At 53.4% G+C, this 14,821-nt stretch overlaps 3 protein-coding genes across 3 annotated transcripts; 2 read left to right on the forward strand and 1 right to left on the reverse strand.

Annotated features, from left to right (window-relative positions):
• The first annotated feature begins 1,141 nt into the window (after positions 1–1,141).
• CLPP (caseinolytic mitochondrial matrix peptidase proteolytic subunit) lies at positions 1,142–6,394 on the forward strand. The gene is made up of 6 exons (XM_027547434.1): positions 1,142–1,396; positions 1,487–1,558; positions 2,071–2,167; positions 3,053–3,240; positions 3,973–4,078; positions 6,054–6,394. Exons 1-6 carry the CDS (start codon positions 1,211–1,213, stop codon positions 6,221–6,223), a joined length of 819 nt encoding a protein of 272 aa, XP_027403235.1. The 5' UTR covers positions 1,142–1,210; the 3' UTR covers positions 6,224–6,394.
• A 4,012-nt stretch (positions 6,395–10,406) lies between these two features.
• On the forward strand, positions 10,407–12,044 carry ALKBH7 (alkB homolog 7). The gene is made up of 4 exons (XM_027547435.1): positions 10,407–10,651; positions 11,252–11,425; positions 11,513–11,637; positions 11,806–12,044. The coding sequence occupies exons 1-4, from the start codon at positions 10,448–10,450 to the stop codon at positions 11,966–11,968; spliced, it is 666 nt and encodes a 221-aa protein (XP_027403236.1). The 5' UTR covers positions 10,407–10,447; the 3' UTR covers positions 11,969–12,044.
• A 134-nt stretch (positions 12,045–12,178) lies between these two features.
• On the reverse strand, positions 12,179–13,805 carry PSPN (persephin). Its single transcript, XM_027547436.1, has one exon. It carries the CDS (start codon positions 12,862–12,864, stop codon positions 12,319–12,321), a length of 546 nt encoding a protein of 181 aa, XP_027403237.1. The 5' UTR covers positions 12,865–13,805; the 3' UTR covers positions 12,179–12,318.
• Between the last annotated feature and the right edge of the window lie 1,016 nt (positions 13,806–14,821).

The following is a 14,821-nucleotide window of genomic DNA, read 5'->3' on the forward strand; positions in this document are numbered from 1 at the left end:
CTAAGGACCCCTATTCAACGTTGGTTCTCCCTTGAGCTGGCCCACTAACAGTGTCTCCCACTCTGATAAACTTTATTCTCCTCTCATTCTGCTTCATGTCCAAAAAGTCTTTTCCAACCCGCGCATGGACCGTGACAGTGGGGCCAAGATTTAAACACAGAGAATGCCACTCAGCAGCAGGAATCCCTAAATCCTTCCCTGTAAAACCGGTTTGATCATCACTATCTTCCAAACAAGAAACTTCAGGCTCAGAGGAGTTAAGCAATGCACCCGAAGATCACACAGCATGTCAGTGGTTAAACCAGGCTTGGCATACGGGTAAGCTGCCTTCAAAGCCCTCAGATCTTTTTTTTTTTTTTTTAAGTTTTGAAATATGTTAATTTACCCCTAAAAGTTACATTAAATGAAGAATTTTTGTTTTTATTTTTTATTGAAGTATAGTTGAATTCAAAGCCCTAAGCTCTTAAGCTACCTCCTTTGCCACTTCATCTCTGGGTTCAAAGTGTACTTAATGAGCACCTACTGTGTGCCAGGCAACGGTTCTAGGCTCTGGACACAAAATACGGAACAACTCCCAGGTGACATTTGAACTGAAAGATGAAAGAGAACCTCTAGATCGTCTAGATCGAAAAGAGGTTCCAAACGTTACCAGGAGCCTTCCTTCACCCCCCACCTCCCCACACACACCTTTGTCCATCGTCCTCCCTTTGCCAGGAATGCCTTTCCCTACATAACAAACTCCTATATATCCTTCAAAGCCCAGCTCCAACACCTGCTCCTCCTAGGAAGCCTTTCCAGACCGACCTCCCGGGTGGAAGTCCGCAACTTCCACCCTTGGGCTTGCATATCTTGGGGCCTTCCCACTACCCCATACATAACCATAGACGGATGGGAAGGTCTCGGGAGTCGGCCCCACCAGGCTAGATGATCGTTGAAGCCCAGGCCCAGTGGGCGCACGGAGCTGATTTTTTTTAATTAGCAACGAAGAACAGAAAATTCTTCAGGAAGAAGACCCTAACATGTATCTTGGAAGCTCTCCAGTTCCACTCTGCCACCACTTCTCTTGCTCCGCCCCTCCAACGCCCAGCCCCGAAACGTGCCCCATGCTTCACGGAAGTGGGCGGTCTCGTGAGGCAGCGCCGCGGGCGCAAAGCACGCTGAGAGTTGTAGTTCCGGCATCGTACGGAAGCCGAGAGGGACGTGCCGCGCGATGTGGCCCAAAATATTGCTTAGGGGGGGCCGGGTGGCGGCCGGCTTGTGCCCAGCACTGGGGCCTCGCCTCGCCGCCCGCTTTCCCCCGCAGCGGACGCCCGAGAATCGCCTGGCCCCGCAGCGGAACCTGCACGCGACGGCGGCCCGGGCTCTCCCGCTCATTCCCATCGTGGTGGAGCAGACGGTACAGTGGCCGGGCGGGGACACGGCCCGGGGGTGCAACGGCTTGGGGCACGGAGGGCGTCTGACCCTCACCCGCGTCTTTCTTCCCCAGGGTCGCGGTGAGCGCGCCTATGACATCTACTCGCGGCTGCTTCGGGAGCGTATTGTGTGCGTCATGGGCCCTGTGAGTGCCTCGCGCCGCGATCCTCCCCTTCGTCTGCCCAGATCTCCGCAAACCTCCTTGATCCTCTGACTTCTCCCCCATGACTTTCCTCCCTAGGCTGACGCTCTTGTCCCAGTCTGACACTCCCTGCTTCTTGGGCACATAAGCCCCCTGATGCGCCCTCCTGACCTGTAGTCCCCCTTCTACTCCTTTAAATCCTCTGCGTCTCCCTCCCTAATTTCTGACTCCCTCCTCACCAATGATCCTCCTTCCCATTCCTGGGCTCCTATCGGTCTCCCCAACCTCCTCACCCTTTTCCTTCCTGCTGCCTGAGTCCCCCCTTCCTGTGTCCCCAACCCCCTGGTTCCGGATCACCCCCACCACATCCACTCCTGATCCTGAACGCTTCCCCATCTGTCTTACTTGGGCCCTGACCACCTTTCTGGTGCCCTGACTCAACCCCAGCCACCCCATAACTGCTGCCCTTAGCTTTCACCCCCATCTGGGGACACCCCTGCTCTCCTCACTTGCAGATCGATGACAGTGTCGCCAGCCTGGTCATCGCGCAGCTGCTGTTCCTGCAGTCGGAAAGCAACAAGAAGCCCATCCACATGTATATCAACAGCCCTGGTGAGCAGAGCCTTCCCGGGTCCCATGGGCACTCCTGGGGACACACCAGGTGACTCCAGGGACTGAGACCCCTAATTAGGGAGGTTCTGTCTCTGAAGCAAGAAAGGGGGCAGAGCTTCCTTTGGAATCTCCAGAGGGTCTGGAAACCTCCAAAAGCTGCCTCTTCCCTTGCTTTTTTAAAGAGGCACCTGAACCTGCCTCTCCGTTGTCAAAATTTTTTAAACTGGTAGATTCCACCCTATCCCCCAAAAAAGGTAGAATAGCCAACAGCCAATTTATTTTATTTTGGTCGAGTTGTTCCTCCTGTGGGATCTTAGTTCCCTGAGCAGGGATCAAACTCAGGCCCATGGCAGTGAAAGCCCTAACCACTGCACACATGGGGAATTCCCTGAATAGCTGATCTTAATTGATCGTTTACTGTGCTGGGCACTTTTATAAGCACTTTGTAAGCATTTAACTCATTTTCTTCATGCAGCCTCACGTGATGGGTAGTGTTTAGTTATCTCCAACCTACAAGGAGGTACCATGTCTCCGAGACTGGATAACTTGCCTCTTGCATCACATGTGATGACCTGACCAGCCAGGGGTCATACCCAGGCAGACTGGCTCCAGAGTCTTCGCTCGTAGTTATTACATTCTCCCAATTCTTGAGAATGTGGCCAATCTCATCCTCCACTGGGTCCACATCCAAGTGTGGCAACTGTCAGCTCGCTTTGGAGCCAGCCCTCCAAAAGCGAGGAGCTTTTGTTGCCCCCACCTGCTCTGTGTCTCCTTCCTACCCCTGGGAGTATTTCTGTTTGAGACCCCAGCCCTCTTCAGGGCCTTAGGGGAAAGGATGGTTGGGGGGTAGCTGGCACAGCCCCTCACTCTCGGCCCCATCTGCAGGTGGCGTGGTGACCTCGGGCCTGGCCATCTACGACACGATGCAATACATCCTGAACCCCATCTGCACGTGGTGTGTGGGCCAGGCAGCCAGCATGGGCTCCCTGCTTCTGGCTGCTGGCACCCCAGGCATGCGCCACTCACTCCCCAACTCCCGCATCATGATCCACCAGCCCTCTGGGGGTGCCCGGGTGAGTGTGCCTTGAGAGCTGCTTTGGGGGTGGGGATGGGGGTCTAGACAGGTGAACCAGCCAGAGAGGCAGGAGTCACATGACAGGGTGGGTTTTAAATGTAGGTTTTGTTGGTATGCAGATATGGTGAGGCCAACTGATCAGGAGAGGGTTACCATTAAAAAGTTTGTGACTCACAGATCCCAAGAGGAGGGAGTGTGCCAGGCCTTGGGGACCACACAGATGGGCACCAGGGTTGGTCAAGAGGAGAATGTGGGCAGGAGCCTTCTTCAAGGTTTCTGCTGGAAAGAACGTGTGAGGTTAGGATGGGCCAGCGTGAATAGTGTTAGTGGGCTCTAGGGCATAGGGATTGTCCCTAGTTGTCTGGTACCCTGGGGTGATGGGGCAGGAGGATGGTGACCCAGGGTGTGAGAGCTCTGCAGAGGAGGTGGCAGGGGTGTGGGCTTGGACTGGCGGCTTTGCATGTGAAAAGTGTGTTCTGGGCAGCTTTCTGATGTCTCTAGGAAATTAGCTCCCTCCCTTCTAGTCAGGGAGGCACCAGCTGCCAGAAATAAGAACATAGAGTTAATACAGAGAGCCTTCCTGGAGATGGTGACGATGAAACAGGCTATAGAGGCCTGTCCCACCTGCCTGAATGCTGGCAGCCAGAGCCCAGGGCAGTCTCCTGAGTCCCTGTCCCTTCGAGTGGCAGACCCTGATCCCAACCTCCCCCCTCTTGGGATGGCCCCCTAGGGCCAAGCCACAGACATCGCCATCCAGGCAGAGGAGATCATGAAGCTCAAGAAGCAGCTCTACAGCATCTACGCCAAGCACACCAAACAGAGCCTGCAGGTGATCGGTGAGCGCCCCCTACAAGGCCCTCGGCTGCTGTCTTATTGGAACCAACACAGGCGTACGGGTCAGGCCTCTGGACCTGGTGCGGCTGACACCAGGCTGGATCGTCCTGTGGTGGGGGCCCTCCAGGGCCCTGCAGGATGTGTAGCACATCCCCAGGCGCTGCCCACCAGCTGCCAGCAGCACCTCCAGGGGTGATGGCCAGAACAGTCTCCAGCCATCACCCCGTGTCCCCTGGGGATCAGAATCCCCACCCCACCCCACCCCCAGTTGAGAACCCCTGTTCTGAGCACTTTTTTTAGAGACCCAGGGACTTCCCTGGTGGTCTAGTGGTTAAGACTCCACACTTCCACTGCAGGGGATGCAGGTCTGATCTCTGGTCAGAGAATTAAGATCCCACATGCCACACAGTATGGCCAAGAAAAGATAATGATAATAATTTAAAAATTAAAAGACATAAAAACTTGACTGAAAGAGGTCCAAAGGCTTTGAACAGGGTCTCCCACAAAGAAGATTCCAAATGGCCAAGAAACAGAAGCCAAGGTTCTCATCACCTTTAGTGATGATGTTTAATAATGATGTGTCACCAGTGGGACTTCCCTGGAGGTCCAGTGCTTAGGACTCCGCGTTTCCACTGCAAGGGGCACAGGTTCCATCCCTGGTTGGGGAACCAAGATCCCACATGCTGCATGTGGTGTGGCCAATAAAAAAGAAAAAATGATAATAATGACATCATCAGTTATTCAGGAAAGGCAGATCAAGGCCCTGATGAGATATCATTTCAGTCCACTGTGCTGGGTGTGCTCAATTGGATCCAATTCTTTGAGACTCCACGGACTATAGGCCTCCAGGCTCCTCTGTCCATGGGATTGTCCAGGCAACAATACTGGAGTGGGTTGCCATTTCCTACTCCATTTCAATCCACTGGAGCAGCTCAAATAGAAAATACTGACACCACTGAATGCTGAGGGGAGCCTGGAGCCACTGGAACGGTTATCCACTGCAGGCAACGGTGATAACTACAACCACTTCGGGAAGCTGTTAGGGCTCTGAGGGTGAACACCCAGAGAGACACCTGCTTCCTCTGCTCGGCATGTAACCAAGGGAATCAAGCGCTTCTGTCCGAAGATGCAGACAGGAATGTAGTCCTGTTCCTACAGTCTCAAATGGGGAAAGACCCAAGTGCCTGACAACAGAATGAGTGGCCAGTGGTGGTATATTCATGAGGTGGGACGCTACACAGCCACAAGGACTGGGCCACAGCCTAGATAAATCTCCAAAACAGTGCTGAGTGGGAAAAGGAGTAAACGCTCTGGTTATATGTTTATTTACTTTTTTAATTAATTAACTTTAACTTTTTTTTTTTACCATATTGCTCAGCATGCAAAATCTCCAACCAGGGGTCCAACCCATGTCCCTGGCAGTGAAAGTATGGAGTCCTTTTTGTTTTTTTAATTTGGCTGCACCAGGTCTTAGCTACAGCACGTAAGACCTAGTTCCCTGACGAGGGATGGAACCCAGGACCCCTGCATTGAGAGTGTGGAGTCTTAATCACTAGACCGCCAGGGAAGTCCCTGTGATTGTGTATTTAAAGAGCAAAAAACTGGCATAACCTCTATGCCATTAGGCCACTGTTAGGGGGTGGGGGTGGGAGTGGGGATGGACACTTAGCAACTGGATGTGTCCCCAGCAGGGTTTGGAGGGTCTGATCTGAGTGCTGGCCGCATGGGTGGGTTCAGTCTGAAAATCACCACACTGCCCACTCCCACGATCTGTGCCCTTTCCTAGATGTGTATTTACATATCAACAAGCTATCAAAAAAAAAAAAGAAACAGGTATTTTACTGGTGGGGAAACTCAAGGCACAGGGATGGGGAGGCCAGGGTCACACAGGGTGGACTTGGGCTGATTGAGGACTGGAATGTGGCCCTTGGGTGTCCATTCTTCACCACCCACATCTTGCCTGTACGCCCCCTGCAGAGTCAGCCATGGAGAGGGACCGCTACATGAGCCCCATGGAGGCCCAGGAGTTCGGCATCTTGGACAAGGTTCTGGTCCACCCCCCACAGGATGGGGAGGACGAGCCGGAGCTGGTACAGAAGGAGCCGGGGGAGCCAACAGCAGTAGAACCCGCCCCAGCCAGCGCCTGAGAACTGGCCTCCCTCTTGCCCTCCCAGGGAGAGTGGAGGCGCCTGGCCTGTGAGCCCCTCCACACTGAGCCTGGAGGGGCCCCTTGAGGAACTGTGGATTTGGGGGTGCCCCTCTGGGTGGGCAGCCCAACTGAGACACTGTGATTTTAAATTAAATCTTTGTAGCCTTTGCTCCCGGCTCCGGCACCTTCCCTCTGGCATCTACCCTGGCTCACGTGTGCCTTCACCCTGACCTTCATCTTGAGCAGAGCTAAGAGCCTACATGACACTCCAGAGGCCACAACTTATTGTGAAGAAGACACAGAAGTCTCCGTCCTGAAGAAACTTACATTCTTGGGAAAGTAGACGGTTTTTTTTTTTTTTTTAAATCAGGGCAAGAGATATGCAGTGTCGGGTGTGTGTGACAAGAATTAGATGAAATGACCCACAGAGGCCTTGCTGAGAAGGTAACATTAGAGCAAAGACCTGAAGGAGGTGACGGTCAGGGGAGCCAGATTGCTATCTTGGGACACAGCAGTCCTGGCAGAAGGCATGGCAAGTGCAAAGGTCTTGTGGCAGGACTATACCTGGCACATGAGGGGAACCATGAGGGAGCTGGGGTGGCTGGAGGGAGGGAGTGAGTGAGGGGAAGAGTAGAGATAAGAGCAGGAAGAGGAGTATAGATCGTAAAAGGTCTGGTAGGGCTTCGCAGATGGCTCAGTGGTAAATAATCCACCTGCCAAGATTCAGTCCCTGGGTTGGGAAGATCCCCTGGAGGAGGAAATGGCAACACACACCAGTATCCTTGCCTGGACAATCCCATGGACAGAGGAGCCTGGCAGCCTACAGTCCATGGGGTCGCAAAAAGTCAGACACGACTTAGTGATTAAACAGCAGCAGGTCTGAGATAGGAGGGAGGTGCCCCATGGAAGGTTTCAAGAAAAGGAACAGGGGACTTCCCTGGTGGTCCAGTAGCTAAGACTCTGCACTCCCAGTGCAGGGGGTCTGGGTTCAATCCCTGGTCAGGGAACTAAGATCCCACATAGTGCAACTAAGCCCGAGTGCTGAAACTCCTGAGCCTGCACCACAACAAAGACCCAGGACAGCCAAAAAAGAAACAGGAGCCACAGAGTGGTGGGTGGAGGGCGGCAAGCACAGGAATCTGGAGTGAGGAGACTTGGAACCACCCAGAGGAAGGGTGACCTGGCCCCAGCCACATGGTGAGAGAGGCTGGTTTCCAGCCAGGTTTTAAAGGCAGGGCTTACAGGTAGGATGTGAGATTTGAGAGAGAACGAAATCTCCCCAAACTCCTAGGTGTTGGCCCAAAGCAGCCAGAAAGATAAGATGTTTCCAGGAGAGCTGGGGAGAGGAGCAGGGGTCGGGATCAAGAGTTGATTTTGGATGTCTGAAGTCTAGCGTGCCTCTCCCCTTCCGCCCCCACCCCCCACCCAGGGTTGGAATAAAAATGTAGGAGACTTCAGTGTGTCCATGAGTTAGCAGTCAGGCTGAGAACTGGTTATGGCACTTGGCCCTGCAGAAATCACTAGTGGCCTTCAGTAAGACCACTTTTAGTGCTAGGGGGGCCAAAAGCCAGGTTGGAGTGGACCCAGAGAGAAGGGGCTGGAAAATACTGGGAGCTAGACAAGTTTTTCAAGGAATTTTGCTGTCAGAGCAAAGAACAATTTTTGTTGTTGTTTTTTTTTAATACAGACTTTTTAATTTGGCTTCATTCATCAATTACATTTGGTTGAACTTTTTCATTCTGCGCAATTTAAAATATATACAAAAGTGGAGAAGACCCTCGTGGTCCATTGGTTAATAATGGCCTGCCAATGCAGGGGACACAGGTTTAATCCCTGGTCCGGGAAGATTCCACATGCTTCAGAGTAAGTAAGCCTGTGCGTTACAACTACTGAAGCCCACATGCCCTAGAACCCGTGCTCCACAAGAGACACCATCCCAGTGAGAAGCCTGGGCACCAAAGCTAGAGAGTGGCCCCTGCTCTCCACAACTAGAGAAAAGCCCACACAGCAATGAAGGCCCGGTGCTGCCAAAACAAAAAACACCTGTAGTAATTTTGTTTAGGAAAAAAAGTAGAGAAACTAGAATAATGAGGTCTCGTGTACCCACCACACCAATTCATGGCTGATTATATGACTCGTCCCTCGCCTGCCTCTACAGAGCCTCTACCATGCCTTTGTAGTACTTTGAAGCAAATCCCAGCTTTTCATTTCATCTGTAATATTTCAGTATGTATTTCTAAAACGATAAGTAATTTTATTTCTCAAAAATACTAAGAATAACCACATGACCCAGCAATTCTATTCCTTTTGGTATATAGCCTTAAAAAAAAAAAAAAAAAAAACTATTTAGAAAAGATAACATGCATGCCAATACTCATGGCATTATCTACAACTGCCAAGATATAGAAGCAATCTAAGTGTCCATCAACAGATGAATGGATGAAGAAGATACAGTACATATACACAATGGAATATTACTCAGCCATAAAAAAGAATGAAATAATGCCATTTGCAGCAACATGTATATGGACTTGGAGGGTATTATGCTAAGTGCGTTAAGTCAGACAGACATTCTGTATCATATCACTATTACGTAGAATCTAAAAAATAAGCTAGTCAATAAAACAAACAAAAAAAACAGACTCACAGACACAGAACAAACCAGTGGTTACCAGTGGGGAGAGGGAAGGAGGAGGGGCAATATAACTAGGGGATTTTTTTAAAAAAAGATTATCAGGAGAGTCTATGAAATCATGCATGTGAAACTTTTAAAAACTGTAAAGTGCTACAGGATTTAAAGAACTTACAAAAAAGGTTAATAAAGGACAAGGAATGTTTAAAAAAGAACCACAACATCATTTTCAACCAGAAAAAAATAACGCTTACCGTAGTCGAATATTCAACCGCGTCCAAATATTCAACCGCGTCCAAATTTCCCTGGTGATCACTTTTTTTTTTTTTAATTTTTCCAATCAGGATCCAAATAAGGTGCAGGCATTGCCACTGGTTGATAAATCTGTAAGTGTCTTGTTATTGCGGTTTTCCCCTTTAATCTCTTAATGTCTCTCTCCCTCTTTTTCTTCTCTTCTCTTGAACTTAACTTGTTGGAGAAACAGGGTCGTGTGTCTTACGAACTTTCCCTCTGAATTTTGAGGATGCGATTCTGTCCTTGGTACTTCCGGTACCCGGTGTCTAAATCTAGACAAGTCTGATCCGATTCAGGTTCCGCTTTTCGGCCAATGACCTTGGAGTGAGGGTGCCTTCTAGCGGGAGATATTTTAAAACCAGTTGTCCCTGTTTCCATGACATTAGGAGCAGATGATAGTCCTTGTCTAGAATTTTCAGCCCAATAAGGACTGAAAAATGGTGACATTCCAATTCTGCCATTAAAGGAAGAGGAATTTTTGTTTATGTACTGTTTTTAAACAAAATGTGTAAACAGTTTGTGGTGGTTGTGGTGGTTTAGTCACCAAGTCGTGTCCGACTCTTGGGATCCCATGGACTGTAGCCTGTCAGGCTCCTCTGTCCATGGGATTCTCCAGACAAGAATGCTGGAGGGGGTTGCCATTTCCTTCTCCAGGGGATCATCCCGACCCGGGAATCTGACCCGGGCCTCCTGCATTGCACGCAGATGATTTACCAACTGAGCTATGAAGGAAGCCCAAAACAGTTTATATACTGTTTTAAACTGGAAGCCAGCCTGTTTGTATGAGGATTGGGCGGGGGGGAGGGGGGGGTTCGGGATGGGAGGCGCCTCGCCTTGACCTTTGACTGAAACCCCTAAGTCCACAAACCTGGTCCCACCCCATAATCACAGCCTTAATGTCACTCCCCTAACTCCTACATGAACTGACTGGACTCTAACCTTAACTTCATAGCCTTGGCCCATTCCCTCTCTGACCCTTGACCTCTAACCCCCGGGCCGACCTAGCCTTTGACACCACCGCCCCGCCCCGCCCTCTGGAAGACGGACCTGAGGCACAACTAGTAGTCTGAGTCTCTGTGGTCTAAAGGGCCCAATAGCGCCGGAGAGGAGGCAGGTTCTGGGAAGAGCCAATAGCTTGAGAGGACGAGCCAAGTAACAACCAGTAACCTTTGAGCGAGAGGCGGGACTCTGAGGAAGACCAATTGCTGGAGGGACTCGGTGCAGTCACAGCCAATGACCTTGGGGAGGGGGCGTGGCACTGACACCTAGCCTCTTCCAAGACCCGGCTCCGGGGCTATGGCCGGAGGTGGGCAGGTGGTACTGCGGACGCTCTCCCAGCAGGGCTGGGTGCGGGGCTCGGGCGCAGCCGTGCTGAGCCGCCTACAAGACGCGGCCGTGGTGCGGCCCGGCTTTCTGAGCACGGCCGAGGAGGAGACACTGAGCCGCGAGCTGGAACCCGAGTTGCGCCGCCGCAGATACGAATACGACCACTGGGATGCGGTGAGGCTGGTAGCGCTGGGGGCGGAGCCACAGGGCCGTGGCTTGGGACGTTAGAGGCCGGGCGGGAGTGGAGCGCTGGGGTGGGCGGGGCTGTATCTGGGGCGGGGCCTGGGTATGGGGGCGCGGTCCTGATGCTTGGGTTCTTGGGGGCTGGAAGAGCACTTTGGACGAGGCAGAACGGAAGCGTATTTGGGGGACAGGACCAAAGTTAGGGGTGGAAACGGGTGTGGAGCGAGATGAGGGAGGGTCACGAGTTGAGGGGTGGAGACAGGGGGCCCGGTGAATCAAGTTGTGAATATTGGAACTGGGCCAACGTTAGGGACGGAATGTGGGACTGAACTGGACCCTGATGGTGGGTAGAAAGGACTAAGGCCAGACCCAGTTGTGGCAGGGGTTGGGATTTGAGAAAACATCATGGGGTAGATAGGATCAAAGTCGAGAGTTGAGGGTGGGGTCAAGTGTCATGCTGGAAAAACCAGGCCTTTGCTTTGCACTTCCACCACCCTCCCCACTAATCCCTCCCCAGCCCTGGGCTATGCCTCAGTTTCCATGTTCCCCACCCCTGGAAGCTTCCAGGCTTGACCTGAGCGCTCTGGGCAGGCCATCCACGGCTTCCGAGAGACAGAGAAGTCGCGCTGGTCAGAGGCAAGCCGGGCCATCCTGCGGCGTGTGCAGGCAGCCGCCTTTGGACCTGGCCAGACCCTCCTCTCCTCAGTGCACGTGCTGGACCTAGAACCTCAGGGCTACATCAAGCCACACGTGGACAGCATCAAGGTGGGCAGAGAGCAGTGGCTTGGAGCTCCCAGCTGGGGGCGAGCTGGTCAGGCCAAAACCCACCCTCTGCCATGTCCCCTCTTCCAGTTCTGTGGATCCACCATTGCCGGCCTGTCCCTGTTGTCTCCTAGCGTCATGCGACTAGTGCACACCCAGGAGCCGGGGGAGTGGCTGGAACTCTTGCTGGAGCCGGGCTCCCTCTACATCCTTAGGTATGGGCAGCCAAGGAGCCCACACTGCACCAGTAACTCACAAGACACCCACTGAACATTTGGAACACCTTCTGTCATTCAGCCCTGACAGCAGACTCTACCCCTAGGGCTGGTCTGCCTGGAACCAGGGCCACCCTCACCAGCCACATCCTCTGTTTTCTCCTGCAGGGGCTCGGCTCGTTATGACTTCTCCCACGAGATCCTTCGGGATGAAGAGTCCTTTTTTGGGGAGCGTCGGATTCCCCGGGGCCGTCGCATCTCGGTGATTTGCCGCTCCCTCCCTGAGGGGATGGGGCCAGGGGAGCCTGGGCAGCTGCCCCCAGCCTGCTGAGCTCCTGGACCATTACCCCAAGCTGTTCAGGACACCATGTTTGTCAATAAAGTTGTGAATAATGTTGGAGAATGGACAAGCTGGCCTCCTGTTGCCAGCTGTTTGCAGGAAGGCCAGGATCTGCTTGGGAAGCCCAGGACCACACCTGTCTCCCCCCTCCTCCCCCTCCCCAGACCAGGAGCATTCCCAGCTGAACACACAGTCACAGGCTAGAGGAGCAGTTTCCTTTATTGAGCCCCTTGCTGGTGGCCCCAGCCCACCTTCCCCTCTCTTCGTCTCGGCCTCTGGGCCTCCAGTAAATAAGTCAGCTGAGCTCCTCCAGCTGTTGCAGGGCCCTGGGCTGGCCATCTTTAGCCACTGCAGCCACAGGCCGCCGCCGAGAGCTGGGGCAGCCGCTGCCAGCGGTGGTGGTCATCGAGAAAGGTCACGTCGGCATAGCGGGTGGGCCGGCAGCAGGGTCCTCCATGGGCTCGGCCCTGGCCCTGCAGTCGGGCCAGCGTCAGGCCGTGTTGGGTGCGGGCACCGCGGGGACAACTGCCGGCACAGTAGCGGAAGATGACCGTCTCCTCCGACGTGTAGCCCAGGCCCAGCTCGGCCACGGGCAAGGACAGGCTCCACAGCTGGCACGGGCTGGTCAGGGCTCGGCGCAGGCGGGCCCCTGTGGGGACAAGGGGCAGCTGACTGCAGGCAGAGTCTGGGCATAAACGAGTTGGGGAGCATGCAGGGTTCCGGGAGTCCTTACCCAGCTGTGGCCTCTGGGTCTCTCTGTCCACCGCTGGCTCGGATGAGAGCTCTCTCTCCGCCACCAGAGCCTCCCAGGCCCCCTGGCTCCCACCAAAGTCCAAGCGGAGGATCAGGAGAAGCAGAGAGCCTAGCAAGACTCTTCCTGTGGCCATGGTGACAGGCAGGTCCTGAGGATGTGGATGCCCGGCACCCTCAATTTATCCCCCCTCTGCCCGAGCTGGGGAATTAACCTCATCACTTCCGGCTGCTGCTCGTTGCGAAGGCTCCAACATTGCACACCTCAGGCCCAGGCAGCCCCGCTCCTCTGCCCCACACCCCATCCTTCCAAGAGTTAAGGGCGCACACCCCCTCACACACTCCCCATCCAGACATTCCACAGACCCATTTCCAACACCCCCTCCACCCCCTGATTTATGAGTGCTGTGTCGGCAGCCAGGGCCGAGCTCAGGGAGGGCAACTCGGGGTCCCCACCCCACCTGCTGTCTGGAGGGAGGGTTGGGGGGCCCCATGGGTCTCCCAGTGGGGGTCCTCCCCTCTCGGGCAGGATACTGGGGCCCAGTAGCCCCCACATTGTGCACCAGGTAGAGCGGATGTGCATGCAGGGAAGAGGTGGGTGAACTGACGGGGAATCCATCATGGCTCCTGCCTGGAGGATTAAGACATCATGCCCTGCCTCCGGGTCTGGCCCAGGCAGTATCAAAACAGGAAAAGGGAGAGGCCTGGGGACTGCCAAGAGCTGGGACACCAGGTGCAGGAAACTTACCCTGCAGGGACTCCTGTCTCTGGAAGGCCAACCTGAGTCCCCTGGAACCCCAGCCCAACCTGGGGTTGTAGGGCATCAGAGCAGGAGGGGAGGTTAAGCTCTGCCCTGGTTCCAGTAATCTCCCAGCCCTTCTCCATCACCCTGGGGAAGCGAGCCTCCATCCTCAGCCATGAAAGGGGGCTAACAGAGTCCCTCCCACATGAGGTCCTGAGGACAGACAGAAGACATATTTAGTGTGTGGCAGGGTGCCTAGTACCAAGCAGTTAAGAGCCTCTTAGAAGCTTCCCTGGTGGCTCAGCAAAAAATTCACCTGCAATGGAGGAGACTCAGGTCTCGATCCTTGGGTTAGGAGGATCACCTGGAGAAGGAATTGACAACCTACTCCAGTATTCTTGCCTGGAGAATCCCATGGACAGAGGAGGCTGGTGAACTATACAGTCCATGGGGTTGCAAAGAGATGGACACTACTGAGCGACTAAGCACGCACAAAATGCTTGAGGCAAAGCAAAATAAGAGCATCTTTTTTATTTTCAGTTTTAAAAAAATTTTAGGCCATGTCCTATGTTATGCAAGATCCTGAACAAGGGATCCAATTTGTGTCTCTGCATTGGGAGTACAGAGCCTTAACCACTGTACCACCAGGGAAGTCCTGAAATACAAGCAACTTGTGTAGGTTTGACACGGTGCTTGAACTCAAGGCAGGCAAGACCAGATTAAAACTCAGGTAAGACTGCTCCTAAGATTAGCAAACATCAGAGTCTGCTTACCTGTGGCTGGGGGTGTGTGTGTAATGGGCACGCCTGTTGGTAGTATAAACCAGTGGCAGTTGAACACTGGCTACAGAAACCACCAATCCCATCCCTTTGATCCAGGACTCGTGCTTCAGGAACACATCCATTTCAGGTGAGCCAAGATGTGAGCTTGGGGCTTTTCATTGCCCTTTGTATCAAGAAGTAGGAAAGGACCGCAGCACCACCCATGGGGGACTGCTTCAGTGATTTTGGTGTGCTTTTTTCTTCTCGACTGCTTGTTGAGACTACCTTCAGATGGGGGGTGTGGGTGGGAGGAATGTCACTTATACAAAGTCACCCAGAATTAAGAGAAAAAGGTGGGGTTTGAACCCCAAGTCCTGCTGAATCCAAGGCTCCTGATCTGAACCACTGGGGCACATAGACCAGTGTGGTGGGGGAGGCCTCAGGCCTCGGTCCACGTGGCAGGCAGAGCAGGGGTGAAATTGTCAGGGTAAGGGGCAGGCACTTCCTTCACAGAAGTCCTGGCAGAAGGATGGGAGGGAGGTTGGAACGAAGTGGGACATTCCTGGGAATTAGCCGGACATCTCAGGCATT

This window comes from Bos indicus x Bos taurus, chromosome 7 (genome assembly GCF_003369695.1).
Source record: "Bos indicus x Bos taurus breed Angus x Brahman F1 hybrid chromosome 7, Bos_hybrid_MaternalHap_v2.0, whole genome shotgun sequence".
Taxonomy (NCBI): Eukaryota; Metazoa; Chordata; class Mammalia; order Artiodactyla; family Bovidae; genus Bos; species Bos indicus x Bos taurus.

What these genes read in the sequence shown, in the direction of transcription:
- CLPP (XM_027547434.1), top strand. Translation starts at nt 1,211, where the DNA reads ATGTGGCCCAAAATATTGCTTAGGGGGGGCCGGGTGGCGGCCGGCTTG. An exon ending in CCATCGTGGTGGAGCAGACG is followed by an intron (nt 1,397 to 1,486) that starts GTACAGTGGCCG and finishes TTTCTTCCCCAG; the next exon opens with GGTCGCGGTGAGCGCGCCTA. An exon ending in TTGTGTGCGTCATGGGCCCT is followed by an intron (nt 1,559 to 2,070) that starts GTGAGTGCCTCG and finishes CCTCACTTGCAG; the next exon opens with ATCGATGACAGTGTCGCCAG.
- ALKBH7 (XM_027547435.1), top strand. Translation starts at nt 10,448, where the DNA reads ATGGCCGGAGGTGGGCAGGTGGTACTGCGGACGCTCTCCCAGCAGGGC. An exon ending in AATACGACCACTGGGATGCG is followed by an intron (nt 10,652 to 11,251) that starts GTGAGGCTGGTA and finishes CGCTCTGGGCAG; the next exon opens with GCCATCCACGGCTTCCGAGA. An exon ending in CACACGTGGACAGCATCAAG is followed by an intron (nt 11,426 to 11,512) that starts GTGGGCAGAGAG and finishes CCCCTCTTCCAG; the next exon opens with TTCTGTGGATCCACCATTGC.
- PSPN (XM_027547436.1), bottom strand. Translation starts at nt 12,864, where the DNA reads ATGGCCACAGGAAGAGTCTTGCTAGGCTCTCTGCTTCTCCTGATCCTC.